The sequence below is a fragment of the Danio aesculapii genome, chromosome 17 (genome assembly GCF_903798145.1).
Source record: "Danio aesculapii chromosome 17, fDanAes4.1, whole genome shotgun sequence".
Lineage (NCBI taxonomy): Eukaryota > Metazoa > Chordata > Actinopteri > Cypriniformes > Danionidae > Danio > Danio aesculapii.
This window is the reverse complement of record NC_079451.1, coordinates 35239217-35262932: the sequence shown is the minus strand read 5'-3', so window position 1 is coordinate 35262932 and position 23716 is coordinate 35239217. Positions and strand designations below refer to the sequence as shown.

Genomic DNA, 23716 nt, shown 5'->3' with positions numbered 1-23716 from the left:
TAACTCTGTTTTCTGGAAATTAGAACTGAATTTAGAAATAGTTTTGAAACAAATCTTTGCGCTTAACAAACAAAATTAAATATGTAGGCTAATGGATGCCTTCAGTGGAGTGCGAACAACACAGTTTCCTTATCCAAGAAAGTAAAGTAGTAAAGTAAATAGTTAAAGTAAAGAGAATGAAAAGAGGCTGAATGGAGGAGGCTCATTCTTTATCCTCGTGTTACAGAGGGTCTGTTAAACTGTTTTCTTACTAGTGAATGTTCAGTTTTTCTACCTACAAAGTCTGCCATGTAAATAGCAAACTTGAATCCATGAAAGAGAGAAAGTGAGAGTAAAGGCCGAATGGAGGAGGCTCATTATCCTCTTGCTGCAGATGCTGTTTAACTGTTTTCTTAACAGTTTTGAAGTGTTCAGTTTTTCCACTTACAAAGTCCGCCATATAAATAGCCAATGTGCCATGGAGCGACGCAACTGACTCTTAAAGGGAATGGGAAATGAGACTTTTGATGAGACATTAAAAGAATAAGCTCAACCCTGTTAGACCATGCGCTGCGGTGAAGAGTGTATTTTCCCATCCTTAAAATAGCAAAAGTGGATTCGGACAAACCCTTAATGCTTTTGCGCCCTGCGCTTCAGACTTTGCCTCTAGACCGTTAAAATAGAGCCCAATAAGTACTAATAAACAAACATCTTAATAATATTCTGATAATAAGGCACAATAAATAGTGAAAATTGATACTTGGTACTGGAACTGCAGCGTTACTATTATTTTAATTTGTGAAAAAAAACATTTACCCAAACATTCGAAAAAAGCAAATACTTAAACATGTATATTGTGGTAAACAAACAAATATTTAGTAGAACAATTAAATGCATACAGCAGAATCCAGTTCTTTCATAAAATAGAATGTTTTACTAATTTTATTACTAACCCAAACCTTTGCAAGTGTAAATGCATTTATATAAATTTTAGCATGCAATAATGAATAATGCAGACTTGATGAATGGTTGTGGTCCTGCGGCAGTCAGATTCCACTACCTAAATCATCAACAAAACCCTTGAACAAAGCGTATTCTTATATATAAATATATAGACTCAAAGATCCTTTGTCTTGGCTTCTGGAACATAGCGCATGAAGCTCTGTTGTTTTACTTTTTGCCGCCCATTATTCTCCGCTGGCAATACAATATGTTCTTATCTCTCCTTTCTTATGCAGATGAGACGGCCTCCCTTTCTGCAAATGCCACAGCTGTACATGTGCAATCCGCCTTTATAACTGCCTGTAATTATGGCAGACCAGACTACTTCAAAACATCCTGGTAATTTGATGATGTTGGTGCGAGAAATAACTGTACAGACTTGGAGAATCAGACACTTTTATAGGGGTGGAGAGAAGGGAAGAGGTACTACAACCCACTAAAAAAAACAAAAAACAAAAAAACACACCATACACCCAACACGAGTGGCCATGAACCGGGCCCGTAATTATCCTCGCAAGGGCTTCTGGGTAATTAATCTACAAAGGAAAGCCACCTGCAGGAAAGTGCACTCAAAAATGCCACACGCTGACATGACTGACTAAGTAAATAGACGTAAGTGGAACTGATGAGGAGGATCACAAAACAAGCCAGCAACAAATCAGCTAATAGTCAAGTATATGTGATGATGTCAATCACTCTTACTGTATCCTGTCTGCTTTTGTCAAATTTATTGGAGTAAAATGTATCAAAGTACAGACATATTCGAAGAAGTGTGTTATAGCAGACTGTGTGTTATGTTAATACTGGGGAAAGTATACTATAATAAGATTATACATAATCGAAAATACACAGTTTAAGATGCAAATTATCTATTCTAAAAATAACTTTATATTTAAAAATGCTTATACATTTACTTTAATCATTTTGCATGTTGTGATATAACAGCAGAAATAATCTGAATTTGTTTTAATTTACACACTTTATATAATGTTATTATTCATTCATTCATTTTCTTTCGGCTTAGTCCCTTTATTAATCCAGGGTCGCCACAGCGGAATGAACCGCCAACTCATCCAGCACATGTTTTACGCAGCGGATGCCCTTCCAGCCGCAATTCATCTCTAGGAAACATCCATACACACTCACTCACACTCCGGACAATTTAGCCTTCCCAATTCACCTGTACCGCATGTCTTTGGATTGTTGGGGAGACCGGAGCACCCGGAGGAAACCCACACGAACGCAGGGAGAACATGCAAACTAACACAGAAACGCCAACTGATCCAGCCGAGGCTCGAACCAGCAACCTTCTTGCTGTGAGGCGACAGCACTACCTACTGCACTACTGACAGCACTACCTACTGTCGCTTAATGTTATTATAATGACTTTTATTGTACATTTTTATTGTACATACATTTTTGTCAAATTTAATGAATGACCTACTAATTATACATGTATATATATGCTAATTTTACATATATGTTAGAGTATATTATGTTACACACTTAAAAATAAAGGTACAAAATCTGTCACTGTGCTATCACCTTTTAAATACATAAGCGTTTGTACCATACAGGTGGACATTACTATCTTTAAGGTTCACTTTTGTACACATATGCACTTTTTAGGTATTAATATGCACGCTAAGGACCTTTTAGGAGCAAAACTGCACCTTGTGATTGTCCCAGTGATTTTGTACCTTTATTTTTGAGTGTGTAATGTAAAATACACACTTTAAGCTTTATGTAATATATTTTTTTATATATTTAAACGTATATAAATGCAAAAAGGTTAATAAATACAACCTGAATGGCTTATTTATACTTGATTATGCATATTATGTGAGAGAAAATATTTAGGATCATTTTAAGGTTTTTAAACATTATTTCAAATGCATAAATATACATAAATAATGTTCATTGACTGCATATTATGTTAGTACAAGACAAAATATTTAGAATTAGTTTTAAATACACATTTAGCTTTAATATAATGCAAAAATGTTAATACATGCAACCTGAATGGCTTACTTATACTTTATTGTGCATATTATGTAAGAGAAAATTTTCAGAATAAGTATCAAGAATACACTTCGGAGGCATTATTGCAAGGTTTTTAAATATTATTTAAATTGCATAAATGCACATAATATTCATTAACTGCATATTATGTTAGTATAAGAGATTTAGAAGTAATTCTAAGTATTTAGAATTAGTATTAAATACACACTTCAGACTTAATATGCTTTTTTATAAATATTTCATATGCATATGTTAGAACTGTAGAAAGTATTTAGACTGCATAAAATACACACTTTAAGCATTGTTTTTTATATAAAACATTCACTTTGATTGGCTCATTTATACATAAATACGATTAATGTATTATGCAAATCAAGCACTATGGTCTTTAAAATACATCTATAAATATAGAATATAATGCATTGTATTAATATGTATCAATGCATTGTGTTTTAGGGTTAATGAAAATGTCTGTACAATTACTGGGTAATGTCCTAGCACAATTCTTAACAGATTTATTTGTTTATTATTACAAACAAAGAATGAATGAAAAGGTGTGAAAAGTATAAAAAATGATTAATTATTAACATTAAATAAATTATAACAATATTTAATTGAAAGCACAAGTAGGTTTATACACAATAAAAACAGTACATAATGCTTTTAAAATATTATATCAAATGCTTCTTAATAATATAATTAAATTACTTTTAGGCGCATACAAATATGATATGGTTTAACTCTTCAGTTTTACAGGAGTATCCAGTGACCCGGTAAAGAAGACAGTTAATATAGAATAAATACTTAAATTCACTACCTTCATAAAAAATGTAATACTCTGATATAACATGTTTGTGCAGCCTGAACTCTGTTTTACGTCCTGTAAAAGGTTATGCAATAAAAGTATAAATAAATGTCCCTGACACCCTCCAGATGGCCAAATGTCCCCCACAGAGGCGAGCTCCGGTCAGGCCTTCAGAAACCCTCTACAGTATACCACCAACACACTGACCAAAACACACTCTTCTGTCTATGATCAGCCACGAGATCAGCCACCTGGACAGTGTAGTTTAAAAAGTGGACAGGTCAACTTTGCTCTGAAGTGTGGCCATTTGTGCCCGCTAACAACTGTCAATTATTAATTGAAACAGCACTATTGTAATCTGTAAAAACAGAAAAGGTCTCTCAGATGAAGTTTTTATGCCTCTTAGTCGCTCACATTATCTTCAGCAGGTGAAAACACTAATGGCAGATGGCTGCTTCTCACTCAGGGCTGTTATGCTAATGAGGGATCAACACTAATGGGTGGGGCTTTCCCCCTTTGATGACACATACGATAAAAGAATGTCAATCAAAGGCTCCACTTACACTGCATGTGACTCAATTCCGATTTTTTTCTCATGTGGCACAGATCGGATATTTGTAAGCAGGAAAAAAAAAACACATTGATTCCGATTTACTCAAATCAGATTCAGGCCTTGTTCATATGAGGAATGTCATCCGATAGGAATCAGATCCGTGCCCTCGTGTTTGCAGTGTAAGCAGGTAAATCGGATTTTCATCTGTCAATGCGAGTCGCGCATCATTTAAAAACCACAGCGAATGACATTAACTCTGACGCTTTCATTTCAGAACAGACCTCAGCACAGTCACAAACCTTAAATCTCACACACGAGGACTAAAAAAGCTTTTATATTGTCATGTAGCACAAGTATTTAAGCATGTTAATGAGAGAGAGAGAGAACACAATATCTGCCACGTAACCAATATAAGCTAATATAAAACTATTGCATACATCACGTGAATAAATCACACCATGGCCACTACATTAAAATGCCTACTGGTTTAAAAAAGGCTGTATTAAAATAAGATGGCCAAATGATAACTTTTCTGTCATAAACTAGTAAAAAAACTGAAATCCAGCGAACACATTAAATACAGGAACGGAGAAAAGGGTGCCCTTTTATTATCAACTGCCAGTTAGCATCTGCTCTTTTTTTTTTCCTGGTCATTGCGCTTTTGCTATGTGCTGTGTAAATGCAGACAATCGTATACGAGTCACTTTTAAAAGGTACTGCAAACAGGTCAGCAAAAAAATCAGATACAGTCACAAAATCGGAATTAACCATTAAGATCTGCAGTGTAAATGCAGCCAAATTGTTTCTGCAGTCTGTTTTTATCAAGTATGATTATTAAATCAATAGAGGCTGGATATATTCACACAATGTTGCCACACAAATGTGCTAACACCACTTATAAAAGCGATTTTTGCATAAAAGGTCCCCTTTAATATTCTTACGAAACAATCTTTTCAAATGATTACGCTTAAGTACATCAGTCAAAAAAAACATAAACTGTGGCTTTGTAAAAACAATGAAATGGTGGTTTATATTGAAAAAAAATAAACAGCCAAGAAGTTTACAGCAGTTTTAAAAGCCCTGCTGGATATGAAATGTGCCTTCTTTGATTATAGAGGCCATTTAGGGTTATTTTAAAAGATTGTTATTTTTGAAATTTGGTGTACTAGAATACACTCTCATAAAAAAGGTACAGGAGCTGTCTGACGATAACGACAAAAACAATTTGCTTTTATAAAAAAAGGCTAGGTTACATACCTGCAGATGCTTCCTCAGGTTCGACATTGAAGCATTTGATGTCGAAAGTATTTTAACAGCTTGTAAACAAATTGTGCACTGAACTGTTATATTTGTGCCCTTCTCAGATTTCAGGGTGAAATTAACGTAACTCGTAGACAAGGTGTGCCGCAATCAAACCGGAAAACCAATCAAAAGCATCAGAATAGCACCGCTTTAATAAATGACCTTAGCAGAAGGCATCGTGCATATCAAAAACAGGCAAAGCAACAGATTAATATTATTCAACCTATTTAGATGTAACCCCATTTGTAATCTTTAACATTTTCATAAGTAACTGTAATTTAATTACACATTTTTTCTCAGTAACTGTAACAAATTACTGTTACTTTTATTTTGTAATTAAATTACGTAACGCCGTTACATGTAACTAGTTACTCCCCAACACTGAAAATATCCCATACATTTCCTAACTCAAGAGTAGTTAGCTGATTTTGGCTAAACTCCGGCTCCACAGACGATCGACTCCCACTTTTAAATAACCCCCTGTTTAGCTCCGCCCACTGATTCATACTGCGGTAGGAAAATAATGAGAGGCAAGCACAGGTCTAAGCAGAAACCAAATGATAAAGATGCTCTGCAGACCACAATAAACTGTGCAGAGCCAAGTTGCAAAGTGGATGAACTTTTAATGACTTTCCAGACTGTGTCAGGAATAACCGGGTCCTTTCTTCACTTCATTTTAAAGCATATTCATTTAAATTCATTGCTTTGTCTGTTGTAACAGATTGTTTGTTATGTACTTAGTATTTATGCATTACTAACCTAAATCAAAGTCTGTCTACATTGAAAAAAATTGTTTTGCTACTTGTTCAAGTACTTATTTAAAATGAGCTGAATCAACACAATTCTTGAATTTTTAGGGGGAACCTTCAATCCGCTTGACTTTGTAAAAACAATCAAGTTAACTTAATTTGTGTTGGGACAACAGGAAGGAATTGTGTAGAACCCAGCATTTACAGTTCATTAAGGATGCAGGCTGTCAAACATGCATGCAAACACACAGTTGGTTTTTCAAACTTTTTTTTAGCAAACATTGAAAGCTGGAGTCAAACAAACTCAAACTTTGTGTTTTGAACAGGGAGGTCAAAACAGGACAGAAAACACCTATTACTTCTGAATTATAATTCTTTTTTTCTTTAATAACAGAGAAAAAAGTTGACCCATTTAAGATAAAATGTTAAAGATGCATTTATAGTCGCAGTAAGATGAAGCATTTAATCTTAATACTGTGCCATAACTCAGAAAAGTATCGGATGTGTTTGGAGAGTGTTACCTCAGACTGAGTGACAGGCGTCTGACTGATGCCGGCGTTAACTGATGTCCACGAGCGAGCAGTGAGGACGCAGGCGAACAGAGGGTACAGATCTCCAGCTCCCAGACGCCTGCTGTAGCGCTCGATGCCTTTCAGGTCTCCCTTTATCAAACTCTGCCACAGCCTGCAGTAGTCCAGCCTGAAGTCCTGGTTCAGCACCTTCCACAGAGACACAACTTCTGTTACTGTTTGGCCTTTTGAACAGATCCAACACAAGCTTAAAATTATTCAAATTGTTACCAGTTTGGAAGTTAATAAGTCTCTTTTGCTCAGCAAGGAAGCATTAGTTGATCAAAATAAAGAAAATATAGTTTTACTCTGAAAAATTGCTAGCATTTAAATGTTTTCTGATTAAATAATGTAATTTATTCCTGCTGAATTTTCAGTGCCAGATTTGGTGATTAAGGTAATTTTTTCTTTAAAATTATGGAAGCTTATTTCCACCTTGGAATAATTTAACACACAAATGATTTACTAAAGATACGTTTGAGTTAATTGTTTGTTTGCTTGTTAGGTCGTAATGTATGGAATACTATTTCCGGTTCCAAGCTGCTACCCATTTGAATAAAAAAAAAAAAAAAAACATTAGTTTATGACCACTTTTTAGTCATATCACACATTACAGTGAATTATATATAAAACCATGGTGCACTGTACACTAAAGACAACAATATTTTTTATAATATATAGAAAATTAATCACTTTCTGGCCATCTGACACTAGGCATGGATGTACACTACCTGACAAATGTCTAGTCACCAATCCAAGTTTTAGGAACAACAAATAATAACTTGACTTCTAGTTGATCATTTAATATCAGAAGTGGCTTATTTGAAAAGCAAAGGCCTCTATATTATGAGTCCCATGAGCTTGGAGGACTGCATCCATACATCTCTGCAATGACTCAAATAACTTTAGTAATAAAGACCTCTAGAATGGCAAAGAAAGCGTTCTTGTGGGACTCAAGACTCTTTGGATTCATCTTCAATGCCTCCTCCATCTTACCTCGGACATGCTCAATAATGTTCATGTCTGTTGACTGGGCTGCCCAATCCTGGAGCACCTAGACCTTCTTTGCTTTCAGGAACTTTGATGTGGAGGATGAAGTATGAGAAGGAGTGCTATACCGCTGAAGAATTTGTCCTCTCCTGTGGTTTGTAGAGTTATGGGCAGCACAAATGTCACATGTCCCCATAATGAATGCAACCCCAAACCATGATTTTTCCTTGACCAAACTTGACTGATTCTTGTGAGAATCTTGGGTCCATGTGGGTTCCAATAGGTCTTCTGCAGTATTTGTGATTATTGGCATGCAGTTCAACAGATGATTCATCAGAAAAATCTGCCTTCTGCCACTTTTCCAAATGATTAACTAGAAGTTACTATTATTTGCACTTAAAACTGGGATAGACGACAAGACTTTTGTCAGGTTGTGTGTGTGTGTCTGTGTATATATTTCATTTAAAGCATATATTTTTTTCCAGAAAAAAAACATTTAGATAAATTATGACATTTTGTTAAGTTGTGATTGAATATCAGTGTTACTCTACCAAATTCTGCATTCTTAATTTTTCTGATATATATTTTACACTCTCAGGCATGCAGCAGTGCTCACACAAGCATTGTATTGTTGCTTGTGATTGAGTGATCACAATGATTTTTACATAGAAACTTTAGTAGGCTTCAAGATTTCTCAGAATCTGGTGTGGAGCTTTTTAGTTCATGTTTTAGGCCTGTTTCAGTGATTTCCCGCCCTCAAACCATGCATAATATATATACTTTTCTAAATAATGCAACTATCATCCATCTTGTTCACATATTATTGCAGCCCAGTTTGTGCTGAACATTTCAAAATGTGAAAGTTATTATAAAAAATGTTATTAATGTTATACGTTAGAGCTGTTATAAATGTCAAAATTATTAAACCCCCTGAATTATTAGCCCCCCCCCTGTTTATCCCCCCCCCCCCCAATTAACGGAGAGATTTTTTTTCAACACATTTCTAAACAATAGTTTTAATAACTCACTTCTAATAACTGATTTATTTTATCTTTGCCATGATGACAGTACATAATATTAGACTAGAATTTTTTCAAGACACTTCTATACAGCTTAAAGTGACATTTAAAGGCTTAACTAGGTTAATTTGGTTAACTAGCCAGGATAGGGTAATTAGGCCTAATAAGTTATTGTATAACGATGGCTTGTTCGGGAATTAGGGAAATGTTTAAACAAGAAAAGAACATTTCAAAGGGGATTTAATAATTCTGATTTCAACTGTACATGTTACGCAATATCATGTTATAATTTTCAAAATTAATCACAAATATCAGGGTACTCAAAACATCCGAAGGGCTCCAAAATCACATCAGACCCCCGGGGGTTAATATAAATATTAACCCCCTAAATATATACTATATATATTTTTTGTTGTTGTTATTTGGATCAATTGTCATTTTACGTACATTTTTTTTGTATTTTGCAATGTCAGAAAGGTTGTATTAGAAGCGCTTTATGAGGAATTTACAGGTCACTCTGGATAAAAACATCCGCTAAATGATTAAATGTAATTGTAGAAGATTGAGAAAGTGTCTAAATAGAGGTGACTAATATTTTAGCATTGGCATAACAACATTAGTGCAATGTAAAAAGTGATTACTTGAAAAAAGTTGCCTTAAAAGAGACAAGTCATTCTGCTGTAACTTAGAACTGTTAAGTTCACTTACTTATTATTATTATTAATTATTCACATAGTTCTTTATTTACTTAATAATTTGAAGGTTTACTCACTATTTTGGACAAATTACTCACTTTTTTTAGAAGTAAAGTCAACTAATCGCTTTTTACAGTGTGATTTATATTGATGCAGAGTTACACTCCAATTATAATTGGTTATACACTGGAAAACTGACAAACATCACCATTAACTACTAACCCAAAAACTACTATCTAGTTTAGCTATCTAAAGTTTATATGTATAGCCTTAGAGAGCTGAGTAAAAGGGAACTTGTGTTTTGCTATGTTTTTGTATCACAGAAAGACAGATGAGATTACTGGATAGTTGCTAATATGAAATCTTATGGGCCTCATTAAATGTTGGGGTTAAATTAAAGGCCAGCAAATCCCTCATTGAGACAAACAGAACTCGCTGAGACACCACTAGGACTGCAGCATTTTACCACTCCAATTAATCAACACTGACACAAACTAAACACCACATGCCATGTGCTAGAGTTTTGGACCAAGAGAGCAACCAAATGTTAATGTCATATTTATCACCGCATAATCTCCAAGGATTTATTAATACGAAGAAGCATCATGTGGGATTACAGAAGTTCAGTGATCTGCAAGGATGGTGTGTTTGCATACCCTATCGGTCAAAAGTTTGGGATCAGTATAAGAATTTGGTTTTTATGTTTTTACAAAGTTATTCGACTCACCAAGGTTGTATTTGTAGGTAAAATAGTGAAATCTTTTTAGAATTCAAAGGAACACATTTCATATTGAATGCACTTTAAAATGTAATTTATTCCTGTGATTTAAAGCAGAACTTTTAGCATCATTACTTCCGTCTTAAAGGGCACCTATGGTGAAAAATCTACTTTTCAAGCTGTTTGGACAGACATATGTGTAGGTATAGTGTATAGACCGTCATATTGGGGTGATATGAACACACCCAGTTCTTTTTTTTCAATTTAACAACATAAAAACGGTGGACCAATTGGAGCGGTTTTCAGATCGACCGCAACTTGATGTAGAAGTGCGGTCCCCCCACCCACCGATTTGATTGACAGCTGCGTATTAACATGTCCCGGTAGTCACGTGTATGATCATATCAACAAGCATACCCGCAAAGCAACAGAGAATAAAAGGTCTGTTCAGTTTGCTAGGATCATCAATCATCATCAAATGTGATCAAGAGTGAGTTTTACAAGTTTAAAATGTTTTAAAACAGTGAGCCTGGCATGACTGGTTTGAGCTAAAAGACATGCACGTTGCAGGATATAAAATCAATTTTAATAAAAGTATATTATTTCCAATTAATAAGAAAGCAAAGCAGTCAGATGTCAGTAAATTTCCATTTAAAATTAACAATATATCTTTTAAGTAGCTGGGAATTTTAGTGACCAGTACATATACATAAACAGCTATTTAGAAGTAACTGCACTCTCAGAAATAAAGGTACACGAGCTGTCACTGGGGTGGTACCTTTTCAAAAGGTACAATGTTGTACCTAAAAGGCCCATATTAATACCTTAAGGGTACATGTCAGTACCTAAAAAGTACAAAAGCGTTCCTCTTAAAATTTTTAGATACTAATATGTACCGTTGGGGGTACCAATATGGACCCTTCAGGTGCAAATGTGTATCATTTGAAAAGGTACCACCCCAGTGACAGCTCGCGTACCTTTATTTCTGAGAGTGTGATGCAGTGATGGAAAAAAACAAACAAAATTTAAACCGATGGTCTCTCTTGCAGGCAGATTAAATACGGTTAAGATGTCTATTTTGCCAAGGTTTTTGTTTCAAAATGTCCCAATATTTATCCCTGAATCTTTCTTTAAGGATCTGGACCAACAGATTTCTTCTTTTATTTGAAATAAAAGCATTCCACGAATTAGGAAAGCATTTTTAGAAAGGCAGAAAGAAGTTGGGGGATTGGTGTTGCCCAACTTTATGCATTACTATTGGTCATGTAACATTGAAAAAATTGTTTATTTGACAGATCATGAAAATCAGGAGAATGAACCTGTATGGATAGAAATGGAGCAGGCATCCTGTGTGACAGTTTCTCTATTTTCAATGCTTTGTGCCCCACTACAACTTAATAGAAAGAATCTGCCAAACAATCTTATGGTCAATAGTTTATTAAAAATATGGGCTCATTTTAGGGCACATTTTAAGCAAAAACAAGCACTTTCTTTATTACCCATTACGTCCAATTCATTGTTTCCACCATCCTTAATTGATCATGCTTTTAATATCTGGTTTAGAAAGGGACTCAGATATGCAAGGGACTTTTTTCAAGGAAGTCATTTTATGTCATTTGAACATTTGACTAAAGAATTGGATATTTCTAAATCACATTTCTTCAGATATCTACAGGTAAGAAGCCTAGTGAAAAGGTATTTTAGTACATTTTCAGCTCCTCCAATAAGCAGCTGGATTGAGGAGATCCTTGACTTAAGTGCATCTGAGGGTGGTCTGATATCAAAAGTGTACAGTCCGATTCAAAGAGCAGCCGCACCATCTTTAGAGTTTTTAAAGAAGCAGGAAGATGACTTAGGAAATATAATTCCAGAGGCAGTCTGGCAATCAACAATTAAGCAAATTTACTCAACATCTATCAGTATCAAACACAGTTTATTACAATTTAAGATAATTCATAGGCTGCACTTTTCTAAAAGCAAATTGTCAAGAATATTCCCAGAAATTGATCCAACATGTTCTAGGTGCCCCAGAGATGAGGCCACCTTGGGCCATATGTTCTGGACGTGTCCATCCCTAAGACCATTTTGGTCTGCAATGTTTGAGACTTTTTCTTATACATGTGAAAAGGAGATACAATCAGATCCAGTAATAGCAATATTTGGTGTGACACCTGAAAACCTAGCACTACCAGCAAGTCAATTAAATGCACTAGCTTTCTCTTCCTTGTTGGCCCAAAGGCTTATACTTGTACAGTGGAAGTCAACTAAACCACCAACACACACTAAATGGGTAGAAAATGTCATGGCACAAATAAAGCTAGAAAAACTTAAATATTGCACCCAAGGCTCAAATAATAGATTCTTCAAAGTTTGGAGACCATTCCTGTCATATTTTGAGAACAGATTCATTCCAAATACTTGAATTTTAACGCACCCCTAAATCTATTAATTGTATTATTTATTTATTTATTTATTTATTTATTTATTTGTTTGTTTATTTATTTATTTATTTATTTATTTATTTATTTATTTATTTATTATTATTTCACCTTGTATTTTCTACAGTTTTTTCATGTACTTTGTTCTTGTATATGTTTGAGTTGCTCTGTTAAGATCTTGAGTTTGTTATGACAGTTTTTCTGAAAAATTCAATAAAAAGATTAGTCTACTACTGCTCTTTTCCATGCTGTAAGGTATGATAGGGAATTTTCTTTAAGTCTATCCAGTAATGTCTTAGGAAACATGGATATCATTCCTCTGTCATTCATGTGATTTAAAATAAGTTGCACTAATGTAGAATTTACGATGATTTCTGAATGCTCACAACACTGACGACCAGAGTAAATTTAGCTTTGAATGACATGAATAAATTACATTACAAAAAATCATTTAAATCTATACAATATTATTGGAGGGTGATGCGATGGCGCAGTGGGTAGCACAACGCCTCATAGCAAGAAGGTCGCTGGTTCGAGCCTCGGCTGTGTCAGTTGGCATTTCTGTGGGGAGTTTGCATGTTCTCCCCGTGTTCGCGTGGATTTCCTCCGGGTGCTCCGGTTTCCCCGGTTTCCAAAGACATGCGGTACAGGTGAATTGAGAAAGCTAAATTGGGCGTAGTGTATGTGTGTGAATGAGTGTGTATGGATGTTTCCCAGTGATGGGTTGCGGCTGGAAGGGCATCCGCTGCGTAAAACATATGTTGGATAAGTTGGGAGTTCATTCCATTGTGGCAACCCCAGATTAATAAAGGGGCTAAGCCGAAAAGAAAATGACTGACCGATGACAATATTATTGGAGTTTTCATCAAACAAGCGCAGCCTTGGTAAGGAGTACAGACTTCTTCAAAACAATAAAAAAGTCCTGATAATGTATTTTTCCGGTAGTGCATCTCCGCTTATAATAAGAAAGAGGTGAAAATGTGCAGTTCCTAAAACACACTGGAGCTTCAGGGCCACTTAAATGAAATGCTTTTAGTCTGCAGCCGCATATAAAGGCATGAGTGCTGCTGACCCGGGGGCTGCGGGTGAATAATGGGGTGTAATATGTGATGAATTTGCTTCTCTGTCGAGTCTGTGCCGATGTCTTACCTGATACAGGCCGTGATCGAGTAACACAATTTCCGTCTTATTGCTTTCAGGACTCTTTCGAACCAGCACGTTGCCTGGGTGAGGATCGCAGTGCACGAAGCCGTTGACGAAGATCATCTCGCTGTATATCTTCCCCAGGTTTCTGGAGATCTGAGAGAGAGAGAGAAAAAAGAGAGAGAAAAAGAGATGCAATCATGCAGATTCACTGGAGATCTTGCTTCTCTCTTGTATGCTTAGGTTGCGTATTTGCTTACAAATTCAAAGATTTTATTGTTAATCATTGTTTTTAACCTTGAACACACCCAGTAAGAAATACTACTTATTTTAATGGTCTGGCTTTTGACTTGATTAGATCGCTAGATTACTGTAATTATTTCTATTTCTATTTCTAAATATAACACACTGTCTGAATGAGCTAAAGAACAATTTAAATAACATGTACAATAAAAAAGAAACATAAAAGTTATAAAAATATGACTGACGAAATGTCACTAAATAGCATTTCATTTATAATATACATTCATTATTTAATTAGTAAAAAAATATTTATTTATTTATTTGTCTTTTTATCTATTTATCTATTTATTTATTTATATTTCTATTTATTTATCTGTTTATTCATCTATCTATCTATCTATCCATCTATCTATCTATCTATCTATCTATCTATCTATCTATAAAAAAATATATATTTTTTTTCCACAATTTCTGTTTAACGGAGAGATTTTTTCAACACATTTCTAAACATAATAGTTTTAATAACTCATTTTTAATAACCGATTTATTTTAACTTTGCAATGATGACAGTAAATACTATTTTACTAGATATTTTTCAAGACACTAGTATTCAGCTTAAAGTGACATTTAATGGCTCAAATAGGTTCAGTTGATTCAATTCAGTCAGCAGTCAAATTTTACTAATACACATTGCCTTAATATGCATATGAGGAAAATCTATTAAATGAGACCATTTGAATCGAATATATGCAAAATGATCATATTTACACCACCATCATAGTGTGTAAGCCATGGAGATGAGTTTGTTCAACACCATACAGGTGGTATAAAACTAATTATAATCAAATGACCCTTGAATATTTTAAAAAATACAGCTTTAGAAAAAATAGAACACTTACAGATGTATATTTCAATGTTTAAATCAGCCCCGGAAATAATCTGCACTCTCAACCGCACGCTGAAAGAACCCGTTACCCTAGCATATAGTATAGTGTATATGGGACTGCACAACAATTAAAAGGGGGGTCACATTAGATTTTTGACATCAGTTGTGGGCCAAAGGGAGAAGGAGTGGTGGTGGTGGTGGTGGTGGGGGGGGGGGGATGTCAGTTTGACACCCCTGGTCTAAATGAAGTGAATGCAAAATTTGAGTTCTGATATATTTACAGTTAAAAAGTTACTAAATATCATGATATTCATTTAAAAATGCGATGTTTTATTCTTATTAAAATGATCTTTTGCATTAAAATATCTAATTTGAACATAAATGTATTTTTGGTGAATGCCAAAAATATAAACATGCAAAATAAGACCCAGGGTCATATACAGTATGTGCAATACAGGGTTATATAAGCCATAAATAATGTCTTAAATTATAAGCCAATGTAGGTGTGTTAAACCTAAAATCAAACAAAACACTAGCAAAGACAAACATGGAGATTTAAAAATGGCTGGACACCATCGCTTCCCATCCAACCTGATAGAGCTTGAGCGGTACTGCAAAGAGGAATGGCCAAAAATTCCCAAAGACGGGTGTGCCGAACTTGTGGCATCATATTCAAAAAGACTTGAGGCTGTATTTGCTGCCAAAGGTGCATCAACACAGTATTGAGCAAAGAATATGAATACTTATGAACGTGTGGTTTTTTAGGGTTTTTATTTTTAATAAATTTGCACAATTTCAAAAACTCTTTTTTTCAGATTGTCATTATGGGGTATTGAGTGTAGAATAGAGGAAATAAATGAATTTAATCCATTTTGGAATAAGGCTATAACAAAAAAATGTGGAAAAAGTGAAGCGCTATGAATACTTTCCAGATGCACTGTACATAAATGATCAAATTAATGAAATTAAACAAAACATGTGCCATTTCAAAATAAAAGACGCAAACAATACAGACAAAATAAAAACAATCAAAGGAACGAAGAAATAAGTCTACAACCTATGGCATAAATAGCACATGTCCATTTCAATGCAGGGTCGATGGGCAAAGAAATAAGGAGTCCATTTATGATTATGTAAAGCGTTTTTTCCCAAAGATGCCTTGGCCCCAACAGAAGAGAAAGTATTTATTATAAAACAACCCCCGATGCAATTATTCCACCCACTCTCGCTCTTTGAAGATAAGTTGCGATAAGCATCTCCCCTCAGCTGTGTTATAATGCAGAGAGAGCCAGTGTGAAGTACCATGAGGAAATGTCAGTCTGAAGCACACACAATAAATCCAACATCTATTCACACTCCCCTAGCTGCTGTTGTTGTGTGCTTTCCCCCAATAATTGGAATTAACTTTAATTGTTTAGCGTAATTGTTTAGTATTTACTTTTTTCTTGATGACATGCAAAGATTGCTACTGGGAATGCCAATGTTGCTATTTTAAAAATGTATGAGGAAAAAGAAGTGAAGTGTGGTGATGCATATGGCTTTTTCAGTTATATATATATTGTGTGATTTATTGTGTGTGCTTCAGACTGACATTTCCTCATGGTACTTCACACTGGCTCTCTCTGCATTATAACACAGCTGAGGGGAGATTATCGCATATATATTATATATGGAAGATAAAATTATTATTAACCATCATGTGAATTATTTTACAAATATTTACAAAGTGCTATGGAGAGAACATTTCTTTAACACATGTTTTAACATATATAGTTTTAATAATTAATTTTCAACATGAATTTCTTTTTTGTCTTTGTCATGATGACACTGTGTGAACAATTATTAGGCAAGTGATTATTTTAACCATATCATCATTTTATCCACAATGTCCAACTCCAAGCGGTATAACCTTGAATGCTTGTTGTTGTTTTTTTTTATAATTGAACACAAGAATAACATCACTGCATTAAAGAAAAAATACAATAACAAAAAAATAAGAAAGAGAAAAAAAAAAACATCACACAAAAAAACTATGCAAAGAAAAAAATAAATCACAAGCTGTAAGAAACGTATTATTATAACTATTTTTATTATTATTATTATTATTAGTAGTAGTAGTAGTAGTAGTAGTAGTAGTAGTAGAAGTAGTATTAATAAGCTTAAGAGATTCAATATTGAACAAAATATCAGAAAGTATTAAATCTAGGTATTGCCTTTAGGAGCTTATTTTTGTGTATAAAAAATTACAGTGTAACACAAAAAAAAGAACAAGAAGATGGAGAGCATGATTATTACAAGAGAAATACAGAAATATATCTTTTATAGACAAATTTAAATCATATTTAAATAAGGACGATAGTCAGTGCCAGTGGTGTAGTGGTTAGTGCGTCGACACATGCACTCTGGTGCTCACGGCAACCCGAGTTCGACTCCGCCTCGCGGGCCTATGCCGATCCTTACCATCTCTCTGCTCCCCATGCTTTCCTGTCAATACTCTCTACTGTCCTAACCAATAAAGGTTAAAACCCTGAAAAAATTATTATAAAAAAAATAAATAAAAAAATAAGGACGATAAATAAAAAACTATGTTATTCCAAAGAAGTTTAACATGAGTGCAACTATAAATAAAGTAATTTCATGTATATTGCAGAAAGTACACAAATTAGATATATCAAAATAATTAGCAATTTGGAAAATGGTAGGATATATTATGCAAAATTTTAAAAAGTATCTCTCTTTTTTTGTTGGATTTGCTGATTTTTTTCAGGTAATAACCATGCTCTCTTCCATTGAATGCTGTCAGAAAAATTGGTCCAGAAAAATTTACATCTTGGGGAGGTATATACAGAGTAATGTAATCGTCTGGCATGTGTGTTGTCAATTTTTTTTTTTTTTTTTTGATAAAAAATAAGACACTACATCCAAAAAAGTTTAGACATAATTGTTTTCCTCTCATTAAAATAAAGAAACATTTTAAATAAATGCACATAATCTGATGACAAACTCTTTATAACACAATTGAAGGATTTGACTGGTAGAGGAAAATTATACAATGTCATAAATTCGTCACATTCCAGAATACTGCCATTATTTTTAAATAAGTCCAAAACAAAAACAATTCCACTTTAAACCAACCTATCAATAAAAAGAGATTTCCCACGAATTAAGACATTAGAGTTATTCCAAAAAAGTTCTTTGTGTGGGGAAAAATTGTGCACATAACCCAATATCCAAGCTAGTAAAACTTGTTTGTGAAAGTTAGAGAGGGAAATTGGCAATTTAGAAGGGATGAAATTACATTTTAAAAGAAGGTCTAAGCCAAATGGGCCAAAAAAGAGATTCAACTGACTCTGAAAAGTCAAAAATCTACAGGGATGCAGCACGCTTGATATACCTAAGATACTGGGGCGTGATCACAGAACCATTAAACGTTTTGTAGCAAATAGTCAACAAGGTCGCAAGAAACACCTCGAGAAGAAAAGATGCAAATTCACCACCAAAGACTTAAGAAGAGTCAAACATGAAGCTACCAGGAATCCATTATCCACAAGTGCTGCCATCTTCCACAACTGCAACCTACCTGGAGTGTCAAAAAGTATGAGGTGTTCAGTTCTCAGAGACATGGCCATGATGAGAAAAGCTGAAACCCGACCACCTCTGAACAAGACACATAAGTTGAAGCTTCAAGAATGGGCCAAGAAATATCTGAAGACAGATTTTTCAAATGTTTTGTGGACTGATGAGATGAGAGTGACTTTTGACGGACCAGATGGATGGGCCTGTGGTTGGATCAGTAGCGCTCACAGAGCTTCACTCAACTCAAAAGGCCAGCAAGGTGGAGGTGGGTAACTGGTATGGGCAGGTATTAATAAAGATGAGCTAGTTGGACCTTTTCAGGTTGAAATGGACTCAAAAATCAACTCTCAGACCTACTGCCAATTTTTAGAAGACACTTTGTTCAAGCAGTGGTACAGGAAACTGCATGGCTGGTCAGTAAAAGCCTTAAAGATGAAAAACTTATGACATGGCCCCCTTCTTTACCTGAAAAATGTCCTTGTCAAAAATCACTTTATAAATATTTGAAAAATAATAACTATACAATTTCACAGGAATGCTGATAACTTTTGTCTTTTAATTCTGCTAACACCATTGGCACCCTTGGAAAATATGAGCAGATAATGCTGTGAAAATGAACCAGCTTTGTTAAGCCTTTTCGCCTTTCATTCAAATAATTCACAAAAAAAAAATCAATCCTGTGTCTTATTATGAAATAAACATTTTCTCCAATACGCAGTGGCCAAAATGAAAGAGCTTTTTTTCAGCAAAAATCACACAAAATGGGTTTGTTGCACACATTGAAAATTTTAATATTGAGGGCTATTTTTCGGCCTGAGGTCTTGGATATGTTGTTTAGATATAGATTCTATCAAATATTAAATGTTAAAAACTAAAATATGACTCCATATACTAGAATGACACTCAGAAAATGACTTTTGCTGCATGTTCATGCTTATTTAAAATGAGTTAAAACAACAAAATTCCTAAGCTTTGATTGGGACAGCTTGATTATTTTATCTTCAGTCCACTTAAATTTGTAAGAATGATTAAGTTAACTTAATCAATTTGTGTTGGGAAAACATGAAGGAATTGTGTGGAACCCAGGAGAAAAGCATTTCATAACACTTTAGGTTTTTTTTCCAACTTCTATTTTAATTTTTTTTTTAGGTACAACAGAACAAACGAACAAAATTGTCTCAGAATATACACACTATGCAGGTAAATATAATATGAATTGCCATACATGTGTGTTCAACTGTTGGAGATACAAAATGTAGTGTTACAGAGTATTTAGTCACCAAAAAGTTCTAAAACAGGGGTGTCCAAACTCGGTCCTGGAGGGCTGGTGTCCTGCATATTTTAGTTCCAACCCCAATTAAACACACCTAAACCAGCTAATCAAGCTCTTTCTAGGTATGCTAGAAACTTCCAGGGAGGTGTGTTGAAAGTTAAAGCTAAACTATGCAGGACACCGGCCCTCCAGGACCGAGTTTAGACAACCCTGTTCTAAAAGGTAGTCTGCCAGTCAATTTTCATAAGGGATGCTGGATCTAAGTATACGAGACAGGGTTCCCAGGTAGCAAAGAATTATCCGTTAGAATGTCCCGCCTTGTATTGTGCAGTTTTGAATATTGATTGGCTTGCCTACCAGTCAATCTTCATTCATCAATCCTGACGTCACAGATCACACAGTCCGTGGACAGGGTTTTGGGCTGGGTTGGGTGTGTGTTTGCATTTGTGTTTGTGTGACACCATCTGTTCTTACTATGCCTTGTTGATTTAAGCTCAATAAACAAAAAGTGCCATTCTTGATCTAAAACATGCCGCTTATCTGTTTGGTCCTTGTTAATAATAATAATAATAATAATAATAATAATAATAATAATAATAATAATAATAATAATAATAATAATAATAATAATAATCGGGCGACGCCGTAGGAAGAGCTGTTGCCTCACAGCAAGTAGGTCACTGGTTCGAGCCTTGGCTGGGTCAGTTGGCGTTTTTGTGTGGAGTTTGCATGTTCTCCCTGTGTTCGCGTGGGTTTCCTCCGGGTGCTCAGATTTTCCCCACGGTCCAAAGACATGCGGTACAGGTGAATTGGGTAAGCTAAATTGTCCGTAGTGTATGAGTGTGAGGGAGTGTTTGTGGATGTTTCCCAGAGATGGGTTGCAAAAGGGCATCCGCTGCATTAAACCAGCTGGATAAGTTGGTGGTTCATTCCGCTGTGGCGACCCCGGATTAATAAAGGGACTAAGCCGAAAAGAAAATGAATGAATGATAATAATAATGATAATAATAATAATAATAAATTGTGTGAGAATGATAATGACAGCTAGAGTTGAGAAAAATGTCTAATTTACTGGCCCTGCCCATAGACACTGCATTACAAACACCTCGCATAATTAGTTTTTAATGCTATAATACAAAGTATGGCTGTATAAATGTACGTATAGTACATTAAAAAATAAAATAAAATAAAACCAAGATTTTCAAAGGAATAAGATGCTGATGACACGTTACGCGCATTTGCGAAAAAGGTTCATTAACTAGTGGCTTATTACCCGCCTATTATTAAGATTAATTAATTCCTTCATTTTTTTCGGCTTAGTCTCTACTTCAGAAGTCGCAGCAGCGGAATAAACCGCCATCTATTCCGGCATAAGTTTTACGCAGCTGATACAATTTCAGCTGCAACCCAGTACTATGGACTGTGGGGGAAACTGGAGCACCCGGAGGAAACCTGAGCGAACACAGGGACAACATGCAAACTCCACACCGAAAAGCCAACTGGCCAGTCAGGACTCAAGCCAGCGACCTTCTTGCTGGGAGGTGACAGTGCTAACCACAGAGCCCCTATTATTAAGATATCTGATGTTTTTTTCATATTTATAAATTATAAATTCTTTAAGATCTTATTCTGCACCCCTATAATAAAACACAAAGACAACTATTACCTTAATAACAACTAATAAACAGCAAACTATAGGACTAAAATGCACAGTAGTTAATGTTTTTTTTTAATAGTGAGAATTATACCTTAAAACAAAGCATGACCAAACATTTATTTTACAATGAGATATCTCATCCACTTTCAATTGTTTTATTCAATGAAAGGTTACTTTGAGAGAAAGATAAAAAAGGATGAATAAATAAGCGTGTCAATAATTATGACTGCAAATGCCCAATGCCTGGGTGGTTTGGGAAGCTCTTGTGAACTGTTGTGAATCATCACAAATTGCTTTCTGAGATTGTGCGGCTTAAAAAGCGGCGATCTAAATCCATTATGTCATCCAAAATGTAAAACAATGACTCATGAATGCTGCATGAATGACCAAACACCTAAAGGGCTCTCATGAAAACAGGCACGTGTCATCGTCAAAACTGGTACATATGCGTCATGTTTTTTTTCTCATTCATTTCTGTTCAACAGGCATTTTTTTTATTCATAACTTCATCTAACTTCTAAATCAACAAATGAAAGTGTGCAAAATATGCAGAAAGGTCATGCAGTTAGATCCTTAAGTTACTCAAAGCTAACAATAATAAGCGCTATACTAAAAGCAATGCATCCTGGGATGGCGGAGGACCCCTGAAGGCCTGATTGGGCATGCATAGACAGCGAGAGGAGTTTTAGTATGCTAATAAACACTTTAGGATGCGGCGGATGAAAAGCTCATCAACAGTGCCCTTGGAGGGAAGACGCAGACGAATATCCCCCAGGCAGGGCGCCACGCGAAGGGTATGCAAAAGGCAGATTAAAGGGAGTTCTGTGGACCAAAGTGAACTTGAAGAAGCGAACGAGAAAGAGGGTAAGGCTATCTAAAGGTGAAGGGAATAGTTTGGTTTGGTGCCTTTATCTGACTGTATAAATTCAATATCAATATATCACATTGCTGCTACTTAGATAAAGGCTAAACAAACAAAAAGGCAAGAACTCATATTTAAAGATTTTCAACAGCCTGTGCAAAAACTACCTTTTGCCTTTTGTCTCCAGATATAAAAAAAGATGTTGACTATGTTCTGTTGTGCTATATGTGTGCATGTGTGTGTGGTATCATCAATCAGTTTGAATGCATCAAAATTTTGAAGAGGTTATGTTCTCCTATTTGCCAAAGATGAAATGCCCCTGAAATGAGTGTTTTAGCAAGAAATCGACTTCAAAACCATGAGTAAGCAAGCAACATCTTGGTTTTGTTCGAAAATAAAAGAGATAAAAGTTCAGTTTCCAAAGCAAAAACTCAAAATTCACAGAAACTGTGGGACGAAGTTGGTTCATTATGGACTGAAATACCGGTTTCTGGGTGCCAAAACGTTTTTAAAGGTTTAAGCCACCCTGGAGTATTTTCTTGGAAATTTGAACAGATTTGTGTGTGTTGAGCATCAGTTAAGACAATGTTAGCACCTTTAAGCTTTAATTGTGGGGAAAACTGGATAATTTTGAGCTTCTGTCAGCTAATTTCATCTTCCGTGTTTAAAATCATTTTTGGGGCGGGATCAAAATCGGTGACGTAGTGCGTATCTGCTAGTGGAGTGATAACGCGTCGGTTTATATTATTATTCATAGCTGAGTTTTCTTATCCTATGAGAAGACCCTGCTTCTTAATTACTCATGAGAGCACGTGCTTTCCAAAGGCAAGGCAGACCTGCCAAGCTGTGAGACCCAATGACTGGGTGAGGCCGCGTCAGTGCACGGCACGGGGAGTATGTGTTTGTTTACATGATGCACGGAGTTTGTTGCATGTTTTTCCCCTAGATGCTGCCAGGGCTGATACATCAAAGCTGTTGATTTGTCGCGGGAGCTATACGAGAATGGTGGACTTTGTCTTTTATCAGATGAGTTTGTTACCGTTCAGACACATCGCCTATATCCGTGCTGCTGTGTTCGCCTACATTTAAAATCCTCCAGATTACCGGCAGGGCTAATGGTTGGAATAGACAAGGCAAGAGACCTGCTGCACTGCTATCCAATGTGTCTGTATTTAGAAATAATATTAATTCTGTTATTTTTTTAACGAGTAAATTTTCCTTTTATTTAATACAAA

General features: G+C 35.2%; 1 protein-coding gene across 1 annotated transcript in view; it reads right to left on the bottom strand.

Moving 5' to 3' along the window:
• The window catches only part of adck1 (aarF domain containing kinase 1), a 244118-nt gene that overhangs the window by 52069 nt on the left and 168333 nt on the right, over positions 1–23716 (bottom strand). The window contains exons 8-9 of the mRNA XM_056476927.1: positions 13991–14140; positions 6934–7131 (exon numbers count right to left, since the gene is read on the bottom strand). Coding sequence (XP_056332902.1) covers positions 6934–7131; positions 13991–14140 — 348 coding nt within the window. The remainder of the gene's footprint in view (positions 1–6933; positions 7132–13990; positions 14141–23716) is intronic.